Source organism: Oncorhynchus tshawytscha, linkage group LG08 (genome assembly GCF_018296145.1).
Source record: "Oncorhynchus tshawytscha isolate Ot180627B linkage group LG08, Otsh_v2.0, whole genome shotgun sequence".
NCBI classification, from domain to species: Eukaryota; Metazoa; Chordata; class Actinopteri; order Salmoniformes; family Salmonidae; genus Oncorhynchus; species Oncorhynchus tshawytscha.
In genome coordinates this window covers 50,739,445-50,760,909 of record NC_056436.1, presented here as the reverse complement: position 1 = coordinate 50,760,909, position 21,465 = coordinate 50,739,445, and the positions used below count along the sequence as shown (strand labels likewise).

General features: G+C 43.0%; 2 protein-coding genes across 17 annotated transcripts in view; one reads left to right on the top strand and one right to left on the bottom strand.

Annotated features, from left to right (window-relative positions):
* The first annotated feature begins 2,255 nt into the window (after nucleotides 1-2,255).
* On the top strand, nucleotides 2,256-5,676 carry LOC112257102 (paired mesoderm homeobox protein 2B). Its single transcript, XM_024430670.2, has 3 exons — nucleotides 2,256-2,841; nucleotides 3,494-3,681; nucleotides 4,054-5,676. The coding sequence occupies exons 1-3, from the start codon at nucleotides 2,601-2,603 to the stop codon at nucleotides 4,483-4,485; spliced, it is 861 nt and encodes a 286-aa protein (XP_024286438.1). The 5' UTR covers nucleotides 2,256-2,600; the 3' UTR covers nucleotides 4,486-5,676.
* A 243-nt stretch (nucleotides 5,677-5,919) lies between these two features.
* The window catches only part of LOC112256356 (LIM and calponin homology domains-containing protein 1), a 148,104-nt gene continuing 132,558 nt past the window's right edge, over nucleotides 5,920-21,465 (bottom strand). For 10 of the 16 annotated variants that reach the window (XM_024429542.2, XM_024429553.2, XM_024429546.2 and 7 more), the window contains 13 exons: nucleotides 21,249-21,379; nucleotides 20,353-20,458; nucleotides 20,033-20,113; nucleotides 19,337-19,368; nucleotides 18,671-18,793; nucleotides 15,734-15,826; nucleotides 13,437-13,601; nucleotides 13,005-13,102; nucleotides 12,667-12,837; nucleotides 11,267-11,350; nucleotides 10,524-10,632; nucleotides 8,543-8,645; nucleotides 5,920-8,182 (listed from right to left, as the gene is read on the bottom strand). In XM_024429542.2, coding sequence (XP_024285310.1) covers nucleotides 8,157-8,182; nucleotides 8,543-8,645; nucleotides 10,524-10,632; nucleotides 11,267-11,350; nucleotides 12,667-12,837; nucleotides 13,005-13,102; nucleotides 13,437-13,601; nucleotides 15,734-15,826; nucleotides 18,671-18,793; nucleotides 19,337-19,368; nucleotides 20,033-20,113; nucleotides 20,353-20,458; nucleotides 21,249-21,379 — 1,322 coding nt within the window. In that variant the 3' untranslated portion in view covers nucleotides 5,920-8,156. Of the gene's footprint in view, nucleotides 8,183-8,542; nucleotides 8,646-8,720; nucleotides 9,101-10,477; nucleotides 10,633-11,266; nucleotides 11,351-12,666; nucleotides 12,838-13,004; nucleotides 13,103-13,436; nucleotides 13,602-15,733; nucleotides 15,827-18,670; nucleotides 18,794-19,336; nucleotides 19,369-20,032; nucleotides 20,114-20,352; nucleotides 20,459-21,248; nucleotides 21,380-21,465 lie in introns of those variants that run through there. The other 6 variants (XM_024429548.2, XM_024429545.2, XM_024429547.2 and 3 more) reach the window with 6 other exon arrangements.

Here is a 21,465-nt window from a genome sequence, read left to right as displayed (position 1 = left end):
AAAACGTGTGTGTGTCGGCGCTGTGCCTGTGCGCGTGTCTTTCAAATGTGAGGACGAGCGTAACATTCTCGAATCAAAATATCAAAGGTTTTAACTCTGAAATTGTATTCCGCCCAACATATTTCGAAACCAGTTGATAGAATAAAGGGAGATGTTGAAAATATAAAGGAGGGCGTTTCAATGACTGGTGGACTATGGTGGACTATAGGCCGGTCGAATAAAGATCCATTTGAATGAGAGAAACGGATGGCAAACGCTATAATTATATTTGCCTCGGCAAAAATATCAGAAAGGACTTCTCGGTTCTTTGTCCGTTATTAGATTAATTCATAGAGATGGCTTCTTTTGCGGTGCCAGACGCGTGGAGGGAGGACGGTGAACCAGTTGGTCTTTGGTTTCAATAATCAAATTAACCATGTGGTAGGCTTTACAACTTTAAGTCACAACTCGCGTGTAGAAAGAAAAATAAGAAAGAAAGAGACAGCATTTACATAAAAGGGACTGGGTTGTGTCAAGAAAGAATTCCTTCTTATTGTCGTTCATCATTGAATTTGCAACGCTTCAAGAAAAGGGGGAAAGACACTGAAACGCGTCAGCAATTGTGGTGGGGGAAAAAAAACAATCGATCGCATAGGACTTCATTAGCGTAACATCTTCAATGTTATACTCGGTTTTTTTGTTGTTCAATTGCACCTTGCATCTCCTAGTTTGAACATCATTAAAATAAATAAATGGGCCTACTTTCTTTTCTAGGGACACCAACAAAGGGTCAAAGCCTTTATCAGTTTATTGCAAATAATTAAAGCTCTATTTTCGGCAGATGCCTTCGTTTCATTTTCATGATGAACATGTTTTGAAATAAATACATTGAATGATTGCCCTCAAATTGACGTTAATCTTAGAGGGGTTCTTTGGAGTTCCCTATCCCTACAGATGTGTGCAGTGTGCACATCACTGGTTTTATGGCTGGAGACTTGGAAACAACTTGTCAATTTATTTATCAGAGTATCATGGCAAACATTCGTCTTCAATCGATGCAGAAAAATATCATTGCGCCTAGACACATGTACACCTTAATTTTGATACACTTCCGTTGGGTCGTAATTGTGGAAGAAAAATAAACATTATGCAACGAATGAAATTGTTGCTACACAGCATTTTTCTTTAGAAAGGCAATAATTCCTTGGAGAAATAAGTCTGTGGACAAAACATAAAATGATGACATGTAGGTTATGGGCACGAACGTGATCAAATGAAAGAACAGTAGACCACCTTACAAAAAGGTTCACCTTATTACCAAAACCAAATTAGCCTAATATTGTGTGCCTAGAAGTTCCAATGGCTTGCTCACAACTTAGTTACATTAATTAGAAAGATTTTTTTTGGGCCAAATACAATAAAACGAATAACAACCTAATTCGAATCATAAAAAATGACCCCCGAAGTTTAATTGAAACACGCCGTGCATATGAAGTGTGATTTAGAAGATAAAACATATTCTGCGGCTTTACCTTAAGTAATTGAAATAATACAGGACTATCATAATTGTTTTATAAGAATAGACTATACCCATCCAGTATTTAACATAGGAATAGCCTATATTCCTATAATAATGTGAATTTAAAAAATGAAACATTTCCGGTCTGGCCTACCATTTTGTTTTCGTTCAGGCTACTTTCGTTTCGTTTGTTCGAGACAACAACAGTCAGACAACAACAATGGTGGTAGGGCAAAATAACACCAAAAGTCCAATAATAGTAATAAAAGTAAAATAAAAAATTATTATAGAATTATTACAATAAAAACAACAATCCAACCTTGTGTACACGGTGTGTAATTTAACAACAATACAGATCTCATACGCCCCTGAGATCTACCTTTGTTGTAAAATGACGCATGAGCTAACATTCTTACAAGGTATCAGGGCATCCGTACTTCTAGCCAAGAAAGAATGCAAAACAGTGTGATCAAAAGGCAAGAAGAGAGAAGGGGAATACTATCTGAAATTCTGCCCAAGGTATACGGTCGGTTAAAAGGCTTAAAAGCTTGGGGAAAATTGGATCAGGGAGAATCGTCACCCAACTTTCATTATTTCCAAGTGGTGTGATTGAATTAAAGGGCAAGATGGTGGTTAGAAAGGAGAGAGGTGGATAGCGCGCTGGGGCGGGGGGGGCCTTGGCTCGTAATGGCGTGGTATTAAATTCTAATTAGAGATGCAGGGGATCAATGATAGGGAGGTTGGACAGCGCGGTCCCACAGTGCCAGCCCAATAGACTGATGAGTTATTGTCATGTAAAAAAGCGCTAGCAATAAGACCAAACGCTTTGCTATTGTCCAAGCGGAAAGAGCCAAGTTTATTATGAGGACTATATGCTCTAGAGACCTGAGGCTAGGCGGCTCTTAGGGGGCTTTTCATAAAACAGGGCGAAGCTCCTATAAAGGAGGCCAGTTTTGGAGCAGGCGCTGAGCAGTGCACATCTACCCACGGCCTCTTTCCAAAACAGTCAAATCCAAGCAATTCCTTTCTCCCCAACATATCTCGCGTTCTTATCATTTTTTCCTGGGAAGTGCGGCTTTCTTTATCCACGGAGCCTTTTCAAATGTATAAAATGGAGTATTCTTACTTAAATTCCTCTGCCTACGAGTCATGTATGGCCGGGATGGACACGTCAAGCTTGGCATCAGCCTACGCGGACTTCAGCTCGTGCAGTCAAGCCAGTGGGTTTCAGTACAATCCGATCAGGACCACGTTTGGGGCTACCTCCGGCTGCCCGTCGCTCACGCCGGGGTCTTGCAGTCTGGGGACCCTGCGGGACCACCAAAGCAGCCCGTACGCTGCAGGTAAGCAACCGCCAACTTTGTCCACCACTCCACGCTCTCTACCCGGGTATATAGGACGTCTTGATTGCATTTGAAAATGGAAATGTGTTTAGTATTTACCAAACGAAATTTGCTTACACAAATGAAATAATTTATCACGTTAGAAGCGATTGCAGGCAATCGGTAATTCAGTTACGGGGTTACACTATACCAGTCACACCCAAACCGCCAACAAAATTATCTTAAGCTGCCAAAATGATAGGCATAATTTATTTACTTTGCGATGAGACATAAAGCTTCGAAAATAATTAGATAACCAAAGACTAAAGCTCATTATTGACACGGAATTGGAGTTACAATAGCAACTACCGGGACAGATGGCAACATTATGACAAGTTTCCAAACTTGAACCCCAATATCAAAGCAAGAATTAGTTTACCATTACAATTAACCACATTACATTTCATCACTGGTCTCAATTTAGCACTAATCCACAAGAAATCTAACAGATTATAGAATACAATAACAACATAACCCGATTTTCAACAGAATCATTATAATTCGGATTGATTTTAATCTGACAACATTTCAATTACATATGATCAAATCTTTCTATTACTCTATAGCTATTGCCATTGCAAATAAGTTTAATGTTGACATTTATTTTCCCCAGTTCCTTACAAACTCTTTACGGATCATGGTGGACTGAACGAGAAGAGAAAGCAGAGGCGCATTCGGACCACTTTTACCAGCGCACAGCTCAAGGAGCTCGAGAGGGTTTTTGCTGAGACCCACTACCCGGATATCTACACACGAGAAGAGCTGGCGCTCAAAATCGATTTGACTGAAGCCAGAGTACAGGTAGGCTATGATATCCGGCGCTATCCTCACCTCATCCAAGCGCACTCGAGTCATTACAAGGCTCCCTAACTATTATTTTGGGGTTAAAAAAAATGGTATTTGGTTTTTTTACGAATTTTGCCAAAATCAGGTCCATACAGAACCCCTAGGCTTACACTGTTGTATGCTTATATGTGAATAACTACACATTTGAGGGTTGTTTTCCGACGGTCAATATGCGGATACAGTATCATATTGCATCATCCAATATTGACAGAATGACAATGGTTTCAGTCATTTACATATACAGTAGTCCCATTTGATTTAATGACAATTTTAAAAAAGCTCACTATCAGTTGTCTAAATCTTTTGGATCTGTTTTTCGTTGTAAAGGTGTGGTTCCAAAACCGACGCGCCAAATTCCGCAAGCAAGAGCGCGCGGCATCTGCTGCCGCTGCAGCTGCCAAGAATGGCTCCGGGAAGAAGTCGGACTCTAGGGACGAGGACAGTAAAGAAACCAAATCTACCGATCCTGACAGCACCGGAGGACCAGGGCCCAACCCCGTCCCGACGTCCAACTGCAGCGGGCCAAGTCCAACCAGTGGCCAGGTCAACATTTCTAGCGGAAACGGACAAGTGGACCAAGGGAAGACATCAGTGTCTCCCGGCATGTGTGGAAACACAGCGATTCAAGGCTGGGCTTCTGCCCCCGGCACCATCACCTCTATCCCGGACTCATTGGGTGGACCGTTCGCCAGCGTACTGTCCTCTTTGCAAAGACAGAACGGAGCCAAAGCTACGTTAGTAAAGACAAGCATGTTCTAATACAGCGGAGACCCATTGACAAAATCAACAAGAGAAACATGGTTTACTGACTCCGGTGACGGAGGAGTGTTGAGTCCGTGGAAGGAGGGATGTTACAAGACAGACAGAAGGACACTGATAGGCCAATCATAACCGCAGTTGTAAAAAGATGAAGATTACTACTTTTATTTTTTTTGCCTCACGCCTTCCTTCTCGGTTATCGTCTGGTATTGTGGTCATTCTGCACTTATAACTGTCTGGTTCAAGTAACCACTAACAGCTGCGCATTCATACGCAGTCCCGTCATAGGACCAGATGTCAAAATATATCGACACTGTAGGCTACAAATGCTTTTATTTTATTTTAATTTTTTAAGTTGTCGACATTCTGATTTGACTCAAGGTGTTTGATATATCGAATATCTCTGCTTATTATCGAATGAGACATCAACTATTTTGTCATTTTCCTGACGCAACTTGCTAAGTATAAGTAGCCTATACGTCACTGTTTCAGGGCTCATGAAGAATGTAGTTTTTTTCTCCAATTGTTGATATCAAATGATCTTGCATTATTTCCAAAAAAAAGGCACAAAGTACAACAGTTCACCGCTGACAGAAATAAGTAGGCCTAATTGTTTTGTGTTTTTGTGGCTCAAATTGTATAGCGTTAATATGTATTATTGTATCCTATAGTTGACCATAGGCCATACTCCCCTTGTAGAATCACAGTCTTTTTTTGATGTTTTACAAAGTTACAATTGGCGAATTTATTTTGCGTAAAAAAAAGGGAATGGATGCAAACATTGCATTTATTTCATTTTTATTTGCATGTTGTCTTTTCTGTCCAATTTTATAATATTTTCCCCCATTTTGTGAGCATAATGTAACATGTTTTGTCCAGGATTTGAAAGCTATTTATATGTAGGTAATGAATGCTTATATTTAAGAAGGAAATATTTCTACATGTTCACATAGTTTTCCAGGTGTACCATTGAAATGGTTGTTGATGATAAAAATAATAATCAAATTTGCTTTGTCATGTTTCTCTTTGTACATCTTTAGACAACATGTAAGCAAACACCTTAGGCTACTATTCTGCATAGAAAATAGTTAAAAAAGGTTAACCAAATTCGCACATAAATTGCTATTATCTTCTGATTCCCTAATCCACGTCAAATTGACATATTGGTTCTCACAAATTAAATCACATTCTTTAATAACTTTTGTCATGGATTCTGTAATATCTTGTATTACTATGCACATCTATAATATAAGTCACCTAATACACTGAAAGACACCATTCTGGCGGCCGTGGCCCATTCTAATGGCTGGGAATGGATTTCAGCACCATGGACAGCGCATCCCGCCAGAAAGCACGCTTTCTGGCAAGTTGAGCCGAATCGCCCACACGCTGCACATTACTTCATAATATCATATAACTACAGACACCCACAAGTCCATTTATTTTGTTACATTTTATTTATAAACATACAGTATACTATAAAGCCATTGCATTTGAACATCACATTGATCTATATTCGGATAGTGTTCAGGTGAATATTACAATAAATACAGAACTTAGACATAAAATATAATTCCCAAGCTATTCATCCTGCTAAGACAATATCGATATTTCTGTCTCAAAGATGCCCCCCCCCCTGCAGAATTAGACGAGATTTATTCATTTCCTAAGTAAAAGTTTAAAAAAAGACACAATCAGAACCGAAGCTTAAAAATACAGTATGTCAGAAAAATGTACCCAGACGGGCAAAGTTGTAAGCTACATTTGAGAATGGATCATACATCCGATACAAGAGTAAGCTATGGATTTATTTCGACATAGCAAATGATTTGGAATAGGCCTACGTCCATTTGAACATACATCCACAACTGGTATACCTTCTCAAAGTGCTGGCACTGATCTTCAGTTTATATCCAACCAAATGTTACTCGCGTGCAGCTGCTGGTAAGACCATTTTTAGTCATTATTTCACAACGCAACAGGTAGGCCTAATGATTTTTTGTTGTTGTTGTGTGTGCTGAAAATGGTTTTCTATTGCTGAGCATTTACCAAAATCGTCACCACTGTCAACAGGGCATAGAGAGGCATATAGACTCATTATTATACAATAAAAACATACGGAAACACAATAAAAAAAAACAATGGCATTTTTTTGTTGTTGCTAAGGGCTGATAATAAATACTTCCACCATACGCCTTAGATGTATTCTAAATTCCGTGTTTAAATTGTAAAGACTATCACTGTCACGAAATCACGAGAAAACAAATGGAAGGTTTGGTAGGCTCTGACATAAGTCCCCCCAAAATAAAGGGGGATATCAAAAAAAAAAAATGGAGTGGGGGGCGATTTTAAGTCCTGGTGCAGTGTCCTCTGTGTTTTAGCGCTATTTCGACAAAAACCTCCAAAACCTACCCAATCATACTCAAATGAACAAACACCTCCCGTTCATACCAGTCATACTTAAGTGGACACCGTAATTGGGTTCCCTTCCCTGGCGTGTGCAATCACCTGCTTACCTAAGGCACATGTTTTGTGACATTTCAAGCGTGACATTCCTAAAGAGAATTGGTTAAGAGGAAACCGAATGGTTTAGTACAGTAGCATACATCCGTACTAAATGACACACGTTAACCTCCACAAGCGCAATCCAGTTCACATGCACCGGTTCCTGTTATTGCTCTAAAATCAAGTACGTCTAACTTTGTAAGCGGATATTTGTTTCGAGCAAAGAAAGAGAGAAAAGGAGGACCTTTTCAGGCCAAAGTGCGATGTTACGGTAATGTATATCCTAGTAACAGCGCGGTATATTTTTAAAAATCCAGTAGGCTACTAAAGCAATAGGGAATAAATAAAAGATAAACAGCCAATTTTCGAGCTTCCTGTAAATATAAGAAAGGCAGAAAAACAATTTTACTCCCAGAATTTAAACCAGAGTTTGGATTAATTGTGGTTTCAGCAAAAATCTAAATCAGGAGGAAAAAAATCAGGCTTTTCTAAGACTTTTGCTGACCATCAAGAAATAACCCCTAAAGACCTCAAGTCATCAACATGGAATATGCACTTCTATTACAATACTTGACACTTTAATTCGAAATCTTGACAACCTTCTTAAGGAACAAATTAAAAGCTGAGGTTACAAACGAAAGACTAATAAGGCCTATCTAACATCCTCCATACAAGAGATTCAAAGAAAAGGTTTTCTTATCAGCAAATATTTAGTCTAAGTCCCAAACTCAGTTTGTTGGATTTCATTGCATTGGTATTTTCAGGAGTTTCCTTTTCAGTTTGGAAGTGATGGAGGCTGTCATACTGTCTACACCAAATATACAGTATCAGAGCTCAGAATCAAAATGGCCACCATCTTCACAAGGTTCTTGTGGGTGCATATAGAAACGAGGAAATGAGAACCTCTGAGCTGTAATCATACAGGGCCAATATAATCCATAGGGCTACTACGATCAGTCACTAATATTCAATGCACACACAATTTCCCAAGGTCAGGAATATTTTGGCCCATTTCAATCAAGTCATGGGATGTGAATTGCAGATATTGCAAAACATCCCAACATAGGCCTTGACAGACAAGACACATTCCACACATATGTTGATTACTGGAGAAAAAGGAAGAAGGGAGACAATTTCTCCGTAATCCTTGTGCTTTCCCAATGTCATCACAATGTGGTTGGCTGGCCGGTTGCTGTAAAGAAATAGAGCAATATTAAGCACAACTGTAAATTCTCTAATAGATGATCATCATAATTCCATTGGACTAAGGAAAAATACATGTATTTCTGTGAGGCAATTTGGTAAATGATACTCCTGTATCAGCAAAATTAATACTGTGAAAAGGGCAATACGTTAATCAGTGTGTGATGTAGCTATTTATCATGTGAAAGCGAGGAAGACAAAGGTGTGTATGCGAGAAAGAGAGAGAGTCTGTATGTGTGAGTTTGAGAGAGAGAGAGAGATAGTGTGTTATCAAGTATGTATACGTGTGTGTGTAACCGTGAGTGTGTGTGTGTAAGCGGGGATGTGAGTGTGTGTGTGTGTGACTCACAGCGGGAGCGGATGTAGCACTGGTGGCAGTTGAGGAGGCCGTTCCGAATCCTCACGTCTGTCCCCGTGGTGGTGTCACCCAGCTGCCCCTTACAGACCCCACACTGCAGGGTGAACAGAGGGGGAAGAGGAAGAGAGCAAGAAATACAGGGAGGGAGGGAGGGAGGGAGAGAGAGAGAGAGAGAGAGAGAGAGAGAGAGAGAGAGAGAGAGAGAGAGAAAGGTGGAAGCAAAGTAAGACATGGGCTTTGTTTGAATACTTTGAAAATGCATAATTCTTTCCTTACTTCCTTGTAGTAATCACTGATCCGGCAAAGCTGGCGGCACCGGTTAAAGTATTGACGAGAGAGGATTCAAAAAGGTTTAAGCAATATGGTAATTCCTTCACCTTGCCTTCTGATTGGTTGGGTGGGATATTTTACTTGCCCCTGTACTATCCTTAAAGATCAACAAGGAGAATCTGGGGGGGTTGGACTGAAATTTATCATCAAGTGCATTAGTCATGGCCCTGTGGCTACTACCTATGGATGAATGTGGCGCTGTGACGATACGGTGCTGACCTATACGGTGCCGATACGGTGCGCCCCCAGGTGGTGAGGGTAGGCAACAACATCTCCTCCCCGCTGATCCTCAACACTGGGGCCCCACAAGGGTGCGTTCTGAGCCCTCTCCTGTACTCCCTGTTCACCCACGACTGCGTGGCCATGCACGCCTCCAACTCAATCATCAAGTTTGCGGACGACACAACAGTGGTAGGCTTGATTACCAACAACGACGAGACGGCCTACAGGGAGGAGGTGAGGGCCCTCGGAGTGTGGTGTCAGGCAAATAACCTCACACTCAACGTCAACAAAACTAAGGAGATGATTGTGGACTTCAGGAAACAGCAGAGGGAACACCCCCATCCACATCGATGGAACAGTAGTGGAGAGGGTAGCAAGTTTTAAGTTCCTCGGCATACACATCACAGACAAACTGAATTGGTCCACTCACACAGACAGCATCGTGAGGAAGGCGCAGCAGCGCCTCTTCATCCTCAGGAGGCTGAAGAAATTCGGCTTGTCACCAAAAGCACTCACAAACTTCTACAGATGCACAATCGAGAGCATCCTGGCGGGCTGTATCACCGCCTGGTATGGCAACTGCACCGCCCTCAACCGTAAGGCTCTCCAGAGGGTAGTGAGGTCTGCACCGGGGGCAAACTACCTGCCCTCCAGGACACCTACACCACCCGATGCTACAGGAAGGCCATAAAGATCATCAAGGACATCAACCACCCGAGCCACTGCCTGTTCACCCCGCTGCCATCCAGAAGGCGAGGTCAGTACAGGTGCATCAAAGCTGGGACCGAGAGACTGAAAAACAGCTTCTATCTCAAGGCCATCAGACTGTTAAACAGCCACCACTAACATTGAGTGGCTGCTGCCAACACACTGTCAATGACACTGACTCTACTCCAGCCACTTTAATCATGGGAATCGATGGAATGATGTAAATATATCACTAGCCACTTTAAACAATGCTACCTTATATAATGTTACTTACCCTACATTGTTCATCTCATATGCATACGTTGATACTGTACTCTATATCATCGACTGCATCCTTATGTAATACATGTATCACTAGCCACTTTAACTATGCCACTTGGTTTACATACTTATCTCATATGTATATACTGTACTCGATATCATCTACTGTATCTTGCCTATGCTGCTCTGTACCATCACTCATTCATATATCCTTATGTACATATTCTTTATCCCCTTACACTGTGTATGACAGTAGTTTTTTTTGGAATTGTTAGTTAGATTACTTGCTCGTTATTACTGCATTGTCGGAACTAGAAGCACAAGCATTTCGCTACACTCGCATTAACATCTGCTAACCATGTGTATGTGACAAATAAAATTTGATTTGATTTGATTTGATTTGACCTAACACAGCCTGCCTCAGCCTGCCTCAGCCTGCAGTGATACGGACCTTAAAGCACTGGATGTGGAAGTAAAGGCTGAGGGTCTCAATGATCATGGCCGCCCCTTTGCCCAGAGGGTGGCCGCAACTGGAGCACAGCTTCTTACCGCTCACTGACCTGCAGGGGAGAATATGGTCCCGATTAACACAGATTGACAACTGAGCAGCACAAACTGAACGACCGCGCTGCCAAATGAAGTATGGTCCAGTGATAGGGAATGGAACATTTAGGGATTGAGGCTTGTAGATTCCTCCTGACTCGCATATACTGTAGTAAAAGCATATGAATCTACATGTGTAACCTTTATTTAACTCGGCAAGTCAGTTAAGAAATATTTCTTATTTACAATGATGGCGTACCCCGGCCAAACTTGGACAACGCTGGGCCAATTGCGTGCCACCTTATGGGACTCCCAATCACAGGCAGATGTGGTGCAGCCAAGATTTGAACCAGGGACTGCAGTGACACCACTTGCACTGAGATGCAGTGCCTTTAACTGCTGTGCCACTCAGGAAGGGGTGTGTTTTATTACTACAGTATATGTGACTCAGTTGTACCAGTTTGACATACCAGAAATGTCTCCTATAGAACTGACATGATTGCCTTACTTTTCACAGAGATCAAACCTTGCACTTGCAGCAAGTTCAATTCCCTTCTCAATATAACACATGACAGACGCAGCAGTGAGTGGTCTCAAGGAGCTGAGTTTGGCGCCCTCTGGTGTACAATATGTCAACATGTGACAAAATACCTGTTTGGAGATGGAGGCATGTCGGATGGGCATGTGGTGGGTGACTTTAATGGACTGGGCCCCATGGTCTCAATAGAGCCACACCTGGAGATGAAGAGCAACATGCAACATGATGACCTGCCTTGCAACATGGGCATGATTGAATCCATTAGTATGAATTGGACCAATCAAAAGTATGGGAGGTAAGCAAACAATATTGAGGTTCAATCGGTCAGTGTTTCCCAACTCCAGTCCTCGAGTACCCCAAACACACATTTTTGTAGCCCCGGACAAGCACACCTGATTTAACTTGCCAACTAATCATCAAGCCCTCAATGATGAATCAGGTCAGATTGTCAGGGGTGACAACAAAAACGTGCGCTGTTGGGAATTCAAGACTTGAGTTGGGAAACACTGTTATAGGTGAAAATACAGATGTTGTTGCCAATTCTGTTGACCATACAGTGTGCAATACAGCTGCATTTGACACATTTGCACTATAGGCAGTAGGTTTACCAATATGTGTTCTTATTTTATTCTTTTTTTTTTCATCTCTTTTGAACCACCAACAAAATGACATTTTTATTGGTTTGGACAATTATAAATAAGGGACCTTTTTTGTTGTTGTGAATTTGTAAAGATATCATCTCTGTCGTCATGAATCTATAAAGCCTTCACTGAATCCCAAATCACTCCCTTTCCCCCGCAGCCCTCCATTTGCTCATCCACGTGTGCCTCCGCCATATACACAAGTGCCCCGAAGCTGACGGAGTAAAACTCATCGAGGGTGCAGGGGGCTAATTACACCCTGCGACAGCCACTTCCAACCAAGCCAGCAAGGCGGCATGGCTCAGAGCGAAGTGCTATCCCGACATGCACCGTGGCGCGGTTGGAATTATGTGCCGCTCAGAACAACATGACGGAGAGTCGTGCCTAACTTATATGCCACGTGAATTTGTTTATATGTCTGATATTGAGAGACTTGACATGTAAACAGAAGAAATACCTCCCAAATGAAATGTTTAACTGTTTACCAGGCTTTATGTCTCGTAAAAGGATAGGCTGGATTTGTAGAAACACGAATTGCATCTTTCAAGACACCAGTGTGTCCCAATGTCGATGGGTTTTATTGATCGCCCTCGCCACTCTCTGGAAGCGACACGTGACAACGGAGGGCCCTCCGAGTGAGTTGGTAGGGGCGAGTGGGTGGTTTGAGATTAACAGTTTATCATGACAGTGAGGCAAAGCCACCTGGGTAAAAGGCATGTCCATCAAACAGATAGAAGATGTGGAATAGCATTCAATAAACTCAACTTAAAAACATAAAGAGAAACCTCTCTGCATGATACAGTGTATATTAGCCTGTGAATGATAGAACAAAGTCAACACTCACACATGCACCCTGACTCCACCCCACATACCTCCTGTCCCGAGAGGGCGTCTGTTGGCTGGGTTTGACGCAGTCTAGTAAGACCTCTGGATGTTGTTTCTTGTTGGGGGGCTGGGGCAGGGCCATGGCGGGAGGTGCTCTTTGGCCGTTCCTCAGACTCGGAGTCAGCTTGTCTGTCTGACTGCTGTTCTGGCTGATCGAGCTGTGGGCGATTGATAGTTTGCTTAAATGATTGATTAGTTTCACTTTGGGTACAATTTAAAAAAAAACATTTGTCATTAATGAACCATGGTAATAAATAGAAAGTCATTATTTTCACACCCATTGTAGGGTTCGAGGGCACACGCACGCACACGCTCTCAGACTGACCTAACTGCTGTTTTCAGGCTCTCATCTCTGGACGCTGTGCTGATGTCACTACTCCTGTCGTTGTCTTGTCGTTTCCATTCCACACTCTCTGTGCTCCCCTGGTGGACGAAGAGAGATAAAGGCCGTTTCAAAGGGTCAGTTACAAATCACCCTAAAATCCACTGAAACACAAAACTTACTGCCTTATGGGACATATTAGCTGTTCAATAAATTCAAACGGTTAGTTCACAATTTCACTGGATTAGTGAAGTCCACGTCCCTACTCATACACGGAGTATAATGCATTTGAACTGTGTCAAGTTGTATTACCTTAAAATCCAGGGTAACAAAAAAGCACATTGCCTCTTTGCAGATATTGACTCTTGAATAAAATGGCTCATTCAAAATGTTAGATTGATTCCAAAGGTAACCCAAGATAACGTCTCCTCTCACCCCCTGCCTCTCCAGCAGCTCCTGCTTGCGTTCCCAGTCGGCCAGCGACCGGACGATGGTGTCCTGGGGGTCCATTGGTGTGGGGGCGTCACCCCGGATGGGTGAGGGCAAGTTGCAGGAGAGGGGGGCCAGGGGGGCCACAGTCTCTTCTAGTATCCTGCGCTCCTGTGGAGGGAGGAAAGGAGGGAGGGAGGCAAGGATGAAAGAAGGCGGAGGGGGGTAAAGGGGGAGGGGAAGGAGGGAAGATTGAAGGACGAAGGGAGGGCAGAATGCGGGAAAGAGTCATTGTAGGGAAACGGTAGGAGGACACTGGTAGGATGATAACAAGTTTGTTTTCAGTCAGCAGTCACATACATACAGGGGCTTCGGAAAGTATTCAGACCCGTTGACTTTTTCCACATTTTGTTACGTTTACAGCCTTATTCAAAAATTGAGACAAAAATAAAAATCCTCAGCAATCTACACACAACACCCCATAACGACAAAAGCAAAACCAGAAATACCTTATTTACATAAGTCATTCAGACCCTTTGCTACGAGACTTGAAATTGAGCTCGGGTGCATCCTGTTTCCATTGATCATCCTTGAGATGTTTCTACATCTTGATTGTAGTCCACCTGTGGTAAATTAAACGGATTGGTAAATGATTTGGAAAGGCACACACCTGTCGAAATAAGGTCCCACAATTGACAGTGCATGTCAGAGCAAAAACCAAGCCATGAGGTCGAAGGAATTGTCAGTAGTGCTCCGAGACAGGATTGTATCGATTGTGTTTTAGTACCCTTCTGGGGAAGGGTACCAACACATTTATGCAGCATTGAAGGTCCCCAAGAACACAGTGGCCTCCATCATTCAAATGGAAGAAGTTAAATAGAAGAAATGGAAGAAGTTTGGAACCACCAAGACTCTTCCTATAGCTGGCTGCCAAGAAGGATCTTGGTGAGGGAGGTGACCAAAAATCTGATGGTCACCCAGACAGAGCTCTAGAGTTCCTCTGTGGAGATGGGAGAACCTTCCAGAAGGACAACCATCTCTGCAGCACTCCACCAATCAGGCCTTTATGGTAGAGTGTCTAGACAGAAGCCACTCCTCAGTAAAAGGCACATGACGTTGAATGGGACAAAGTACAGAGAGATCCTCGATGAAAACCTGCTCCAGAGCGCTCAGGACCTCAGACTGGGGTGAAGGTTGACCTTCCAACGGGACAACGACCCTAATCACACAGCCAAGACAACGCAGGAATGGCTTTGGGACTAGTCTCTGAATGTCCTTGAGTGGCCCAGCCAGAGCCTGAACTTGAACCCGATCGAACATCTCTGGTGAGACCTGAAATAGCTGTGCAGCGATGCTCCCCATCCAACCTGACAGAACTTGAGAGGAGCAGCAGAGACGAATGGGAGAAACTCCCCAAATACAGATGTGCCAAGCTTGTAGGGTCATACGCAAGAAGACTCGAGGCTGTAATCGCTGCCAAACGCGATTCAACAAAGTAAAGAGTAAAGGGCTGAATACTTACATAAATGTGATGTTTACATTTGACATTTTTTATAAATGAGCAAAAATGTATAAAATCCTGTTTTTGCTTTGTCATTATGGGGTATTGTGTGTAGATTGATGAGGGGAAAAAACGTTTTAATCAATTTTAGAAATGGGCAGTAACCAAACAAAAAAGGGTCAGAATACTTTCCAAAGGCACTGTTGCTTACCAAGCTACCAACTACTTCGCACTGGAAGAAGTTAAGCTACACTAAAGCTATCCATATGAAGAAGATAGATTACTTAAACTAAAGTTACTTTGAAAAATAATTACTTTGTGAAAAACTATCTTATGTCAATCTGAAATGTCATAGAATACAAAATTACAAGAACAGGTCACTTTTGGGGTCATATGTTAACAGAATGTGTCATTTAGCCTGTTAAACACAAAAACAATGTTTCAAGTGAGTTTTAGGCAGGACAGATGCCAAGCAAGAAAGGAAATGATTGCCTACTTCACTCATATTTATTTTATTTTTGCAAAAAAAGTAGCGTAGTTCCAGTAGTTAGTTACATCATTACATGGCATTTAAAAAAATTAACTACAGAAAACACTACCTTGAATTGAGTTTAACTACCAACAAGCTACTGCAAAATGTAGCTGAATTACTAGCTGAACTACATGTAGTTCACTACTCCCCAACACTGCAAATACACACTCTCAACCCTGCCATCTTCGTCAAGTACACACACACACACACACACACACACACACACACACACACACACACACACACACACACACACACACACACACACACCTCCTCATGGTACCGCCTCTCCTCCTCTTCCACCTCTCTTTGCGCTCTCTCCCACTCCTGTTTCAGCTTCTCCTGCTCACGCTGGTACTTCTCCTGTTGTCGTTGGCAACGATAGAAGGCATACATTCATCAGCAACGACAACGAGAGATTTGAGACAAACAAAAGTAAAGTGGTAGGTCAAACATACAGTATAACGCAAACGTCAAGCAACCCGAAGGTTGCATGTTTCAATCTCATCACAGACAACTTTGCAACTACTTAGCATGTTAGCTAACCCTCTCTTGGTCTGACAATCAGCGCTGCAGCTCTGCTGCGGAAGGCCGACATTGGCGGATGAGGTGGATTGAGACACAGCCTATGCAACATATATCTCTAGTTTAAACAGACCGATCTGAATGGGAATGTGTTTATTATGTTAATTAGAGTTCCACAAGGGCACGGACATGGACTATACAGTAAGAATTGTTATGTCACCCTTTGTACACCATTTGTAGATTACGACACACGGTTATAGATCATTTGTGAAACATTTATGTATTGCTTATGAAGCCTTTATGTATACTGAACGAAAATGTAAAGTGTTGGTCCCATGTTTCATGAACCGAGATGTGTTTACATCCCTGTTAGTGAGCATTTCTCCTTTGCCAAGATAATCCATCCACCTGACAGGTGGGGCATATCAAGAAGCTGATTAAACAGCATGCTCATTACACAGGTGCACCTTGTGCTGGGGACAATAAAAGGCCACTCTAAAATGTGCAGTTTTGTCACAACACAACCCCACAGATGTCTAAAGTTTTGCGAGAGCGTGCAATTGGCATGCTGACTGCAGGAATGTCCACCAGAGCTGTTGCCGCCTCCAACGTTGTTTTAGAAATTTTGGCAGTGCGTACAACCGGCTTCACAACCGCAGACCACTGGTAACCAAGCCAGCCCAGGACATCCATGCCAGGCTCCTTCACCTGCGGGATCGTCTGAAACTAGCCACTCGGACAGCTGATGAAACTATGGGTTTGCACAACTGAAGAATTTCTGCATAAACGGTCAAAAAACGTCTCAGGGAAGCTCATCTGCGTGCTCGTCGTCCTCACCAGAGTCTTCACCGGACTGCAGTTCAGCGTCCTAACTGACTTCAGTGGGCAAATGCTCACCTTCGATGGCCACTGGCACGTTGGAGAAGTGTGCTCTTCACAGATGAATCCCGATTTCAACTGTACCGGGCAGATGGCAGACAGCGTGTACAGTGTTGTGTGGGGGCGAACAGTTTGCTGAACGGTGTGAACAGAGTGCTCCATGCTGGCGGTGGGGTTATGGTATGGGCAGGCATAAGCTACGGACAACAAACACAATTGCATTTTATCGGTGCTATTTGAATGCACAGAGACACCGTGACGAGATCTTGAGGCCCATTGTTGTGCCATTCATCCGACGCCATCACGTCATGTTTCAGCATGATAATGCACAGCCCCCATGTCGCAAGGATCTGTGCACAATTCCCGTAAGCGGAACATTTCCCAGTTCTTCCATGGCCTGCATACTCAACAGACATGTCACCCATTGAGCATGTTCGGGATGCTCCGGACCGACGTGTACGACAGCGTGTTCCAGTTCCTGCCACTATCCAGCAACTTGGCACTGCCATTGATGAGGAGGGATAACACTCCACAGGCCACAATCAACAGCCTGATCAACTCTATGCGAAGGAGATGTGTTGAGCTACACGAGGTAAATGGAGGTCACACCAGATACTGGCTGGATTTCTGATCCACGCTCCTACCTTCTTTTCAAGGTATCTGTGACCAACATATGCATATCTGTCATGCAAAATCAATAGATTAGGGCCGAATGAATTGAATTCAACAGTGATTTCCTTATATAAATGATAACTCGGTAAAATCTTTAAAATGGCTGCATGTGACGTTTATATTTTTTGTTCATATTTTTTGTTTATATTTTTTGTTTTTGTGATATAAAGCCTTTATCGTTTGTACCTCGTTGAAAGTGGGACTGAAAGACCTCCGCAACAGATGGTGTGAAATATAGAAGACTCAACTTCAGACTCATTTTGAAATATGAAAACACCGGACCAACTTTGATTTTGAGGGGAACTATCCATTCACATTGGATTTCATCTCAATACATAACTCAGTTCAGGTCTGTAGGAAGCACCATTGAGAAAAATGAAAAATGTGACTGGAAAAAAGTGGGCAGACACAAACATAGCATGCACGATGAAATGTGTAAAGATGAGAGAAAATACAAACCAGCAAAAAGCTGCCAACCAAAGCAATAGACACACCATACAATGACAAGGGTGTTTAGGGGTCAAAGGTGACAAGGGTTCATGCATCAGCCAAGCAAACCCTGCGGGTGGATCTCAATAGGCTAAATGGCTTTCTTTCCTCATCTCCTCCCTTTCTTCTGTACAGATCCGAGAATATGGTGAGGATGTGAGGATAGAGGAAGGTTACTTTGGAGAATTGAGACACATCCTATGATGGGTGGATAGAGGAGGAGTGTGAGGTTGACTGGCGACAGATTTGAGGATCTGGCGAGTGAATGTGAGATGCAGGGCGTGCCATAGCACACAGTGTTTATTGTGCAATGCTGCTAACGTGTGGCCACTGTCTGCACAGCAGTGAGTAGCAGATTGGGGTTCGACTTCAGATTCAGAGCAGGCAGATGCCTAAGCAATATTGTGGTTCATTTAAATGTGGCTGCAAGCTAATAGAAAGCACCCGCTTTGGGTAAATGTAACTGGGGCTGAAGACCATATATTCAGTAAACAGCAGGCTTACTCAGGCCTAGCTTTTGCTAACGTCAATGGAGCATCAGCTTTCGTTAACATATTTTTTGCAGAATGCTAACTCAGGCCTAGCTTTAGCATGCTAAGTCAGACTTAGCGTTTCTGTCTTTAGTAGCACAACTCAGGCTACCTGAAGCATGCGCTCCTGCTCTTGCTGCCACCTTTCCTGACGCTTTCGTTCCTCATCTGGGTCCCAAGCCCAGCGGTCACCCCGCTTAGCCTGAATCACTACCGGGGATGACACCTGAGTGACCTGATAGGACCCATCCGGGGCTCACACACACACACACGCGCACACGCACACGCACACACACACACACACACAAGCATGCATACATACGCCAGCCCACAAACCGAAGTACACACACACACATCCACAAATAGGGAAGAGAGGAGACAGACAGTTGATCTACCACAACACCATTTCCATGCTAGCCAAAGGAGTCCTACTAAGGAGAGAGAAAAGAAAGATGAGGGGATGAAGGGAAAAGGAGAAAAGCAATGCTGGGCACTCTGTACATCATCCTCATTTAATAGGTTGAGCCAATGAAGAATGACCAATCAATCATTGGGGTCTTAGGGAGGTCCTAAATATATGACAACAACAACAAAAGGATTGTGCTCAGTCAGCAGAAAACAGAAGATTACTCTCTGACATGGAGTGAAATGAGGAGCCACCTAAACTTTGCCCAATAAGAAACGTGTGGCCTAATGAACACATTTTGGCTCAACCGGATGAGAAACCATTTTTTAACTCAACCAGGAAAGACTATAGGAGCCGCCACAACCTACTTACCGGCACTTTACCACGCTTCAGCTCCTCCCCCTCTATGAAACAGAAGTAGAGTAAAAAAGGTAGACGGTTAGAAAACAAAACATCTTGTCAAACACAGGAACTGATGCTGAGTGGACACGGCAATTTTTTTTTAATCATCTCATTCGGTAACTACGCTGTCTTGGTGTGAACACATGGGAAAAAGCTATTTCCATCACGAATGTCATGGGGAGGAATTAGGGAATGAAGTGAAAGAAGGGCAGGGAACAAATCAAGGTGGTAAGGCATAAAGTTAAAGACTGAGTTGCTTAAAAAACCACGAGCTGTGAGGTATTTTGTTCATTACTGAGTAGCTAACAATTCCAGTTTCCATTTTGAAGATCTGTGCAAAAGGGAACATTCATCAATGCTGCGCGAAGTTGCTCTTATACCTGTAGTGGCACGGTAGTTACACTTGTAACAATGTTGTATTAACATTGTTAATGTAGTAAAAGTACAACATTATAATACCAACTTCATGCAAAATATAATGAACACCACTTGAACACCAAATATAAAACAAAAAAACAAAAACAAACAGTAGATTGAAGAAATGGGTTTCCAATGCCGTCACCCAGCCCCTGGGGAAGCACCGAGGAAACCCTACACAGTATATGAGTATGTGAACTCCAACGGGGGGTTACAAGGCGAAGCCCAACTATTCACTGAGCAGTTTACCTGGTGGGGCGAAGAACTCCCAACGTAGGCCTAACCTAGGGTTGCCGGTTTCTGGCGGATAACTGGCACTGTTAGCCAGCTCTACAGCACAAGCGAGAAGGGGGGAGGGGGAAGGAAGGAGGCAGGGGGTGAGGAGAAGAAAAGGAGGGGATAGATAGAGAGATCAAAAGCAAAAAAAATACAGAGTGCCAGTTGGAGAACCAAGGGAAACAAAAGAGTTGGGGTGTGTGATAGCAGAGTTGAAAGGGCTGTGTTCAATAAAGACTATTGGGAAAAGGTCGTTTGAGGTTCACCCTCATCTGAAAACACATTTTGATTACCTGTTGTGGGAGCCTCACGTGGTGGTTTGTTTCTGACAAGTCCTGGATCAGCCAAGGCAGCAACATCCTCTGCACTCTGAGACAATTCCAGGCTGGGCTCACTGACCTAAGATCAGAAGCAGAAAAGTCATAAACACAATGATCAAAACTTGACCAGGAGAAATGTCAAAATATTTAGTTAGAATGTCGCAGATATAAATTGTATTTATATAGCTTATGCAATAACCTATTCTACACCGTATGGAATCATGCCCATTGTACATAATACATTTCTATCTGAAAGTTAAATGGGGCTGCACCCTCCCGGGCAAAGCTTCTACACTCTTTGAAACATTAACGGTTCCTCCAAGAACCCCTCATCTATAACCAAATATGAACCCTTGACTAGCAATGGTTCTTTGAACTCCAGGGGTTCCTCGAAGATCTCCACGGTTCTTCGAGTCACAACTAATTCCATGGAGGAACCCTGGACTGGAGGTATGGCTTAGTAGGGGCGTGGCTTTCAGATACAGGCGAATAATATTGATAAAAGCCACCGTGTCCTAGAGAGATTTACACGGTTATCAAAATGTCCAACCAGGGTAAGCATACATGAAACACTGCCCTTATTTGAAGTGTTTTTAAAATGGGAAAAAAACGATTGGAACAATTTCCCTTTTGACTGCTAGGTTTTATGGGTATTATGACTCATACTGTGGTACTCCATTGAACCCCTCCCATCACAAAACATTTCAGGTTTGAACATTGACACAGAGTTTCTCGAAGACCCTTTTTAGAATCCTAAAAGGTTCTTCCAGGCTCCTTTACGTCTAAGAGTGTGCTTGAGGTAAAGCAGGGCACAAATGATTGACTATTTGGAGCATTGGGGCCATTGATTGGTTGGTAGGTGATCTCACCTGTGCAGTCATTGGCTGAGCTTGCTGTGTTGCGTGCTCTGATTGAACATGACAGGGGACTGTGGCATTCGGTCTGGTCGCTGTGGCATTCGTACACACTTCTCTTTGTTCCTTGGTAGCGCGTTGTGAGTCTTTAAACAAAACAGAGACACATGTTTAGCTGCATCAGAGCAAGGTTCTGCATCAGAGTACAGGTTCCAGACAGCGGAGGTCATAA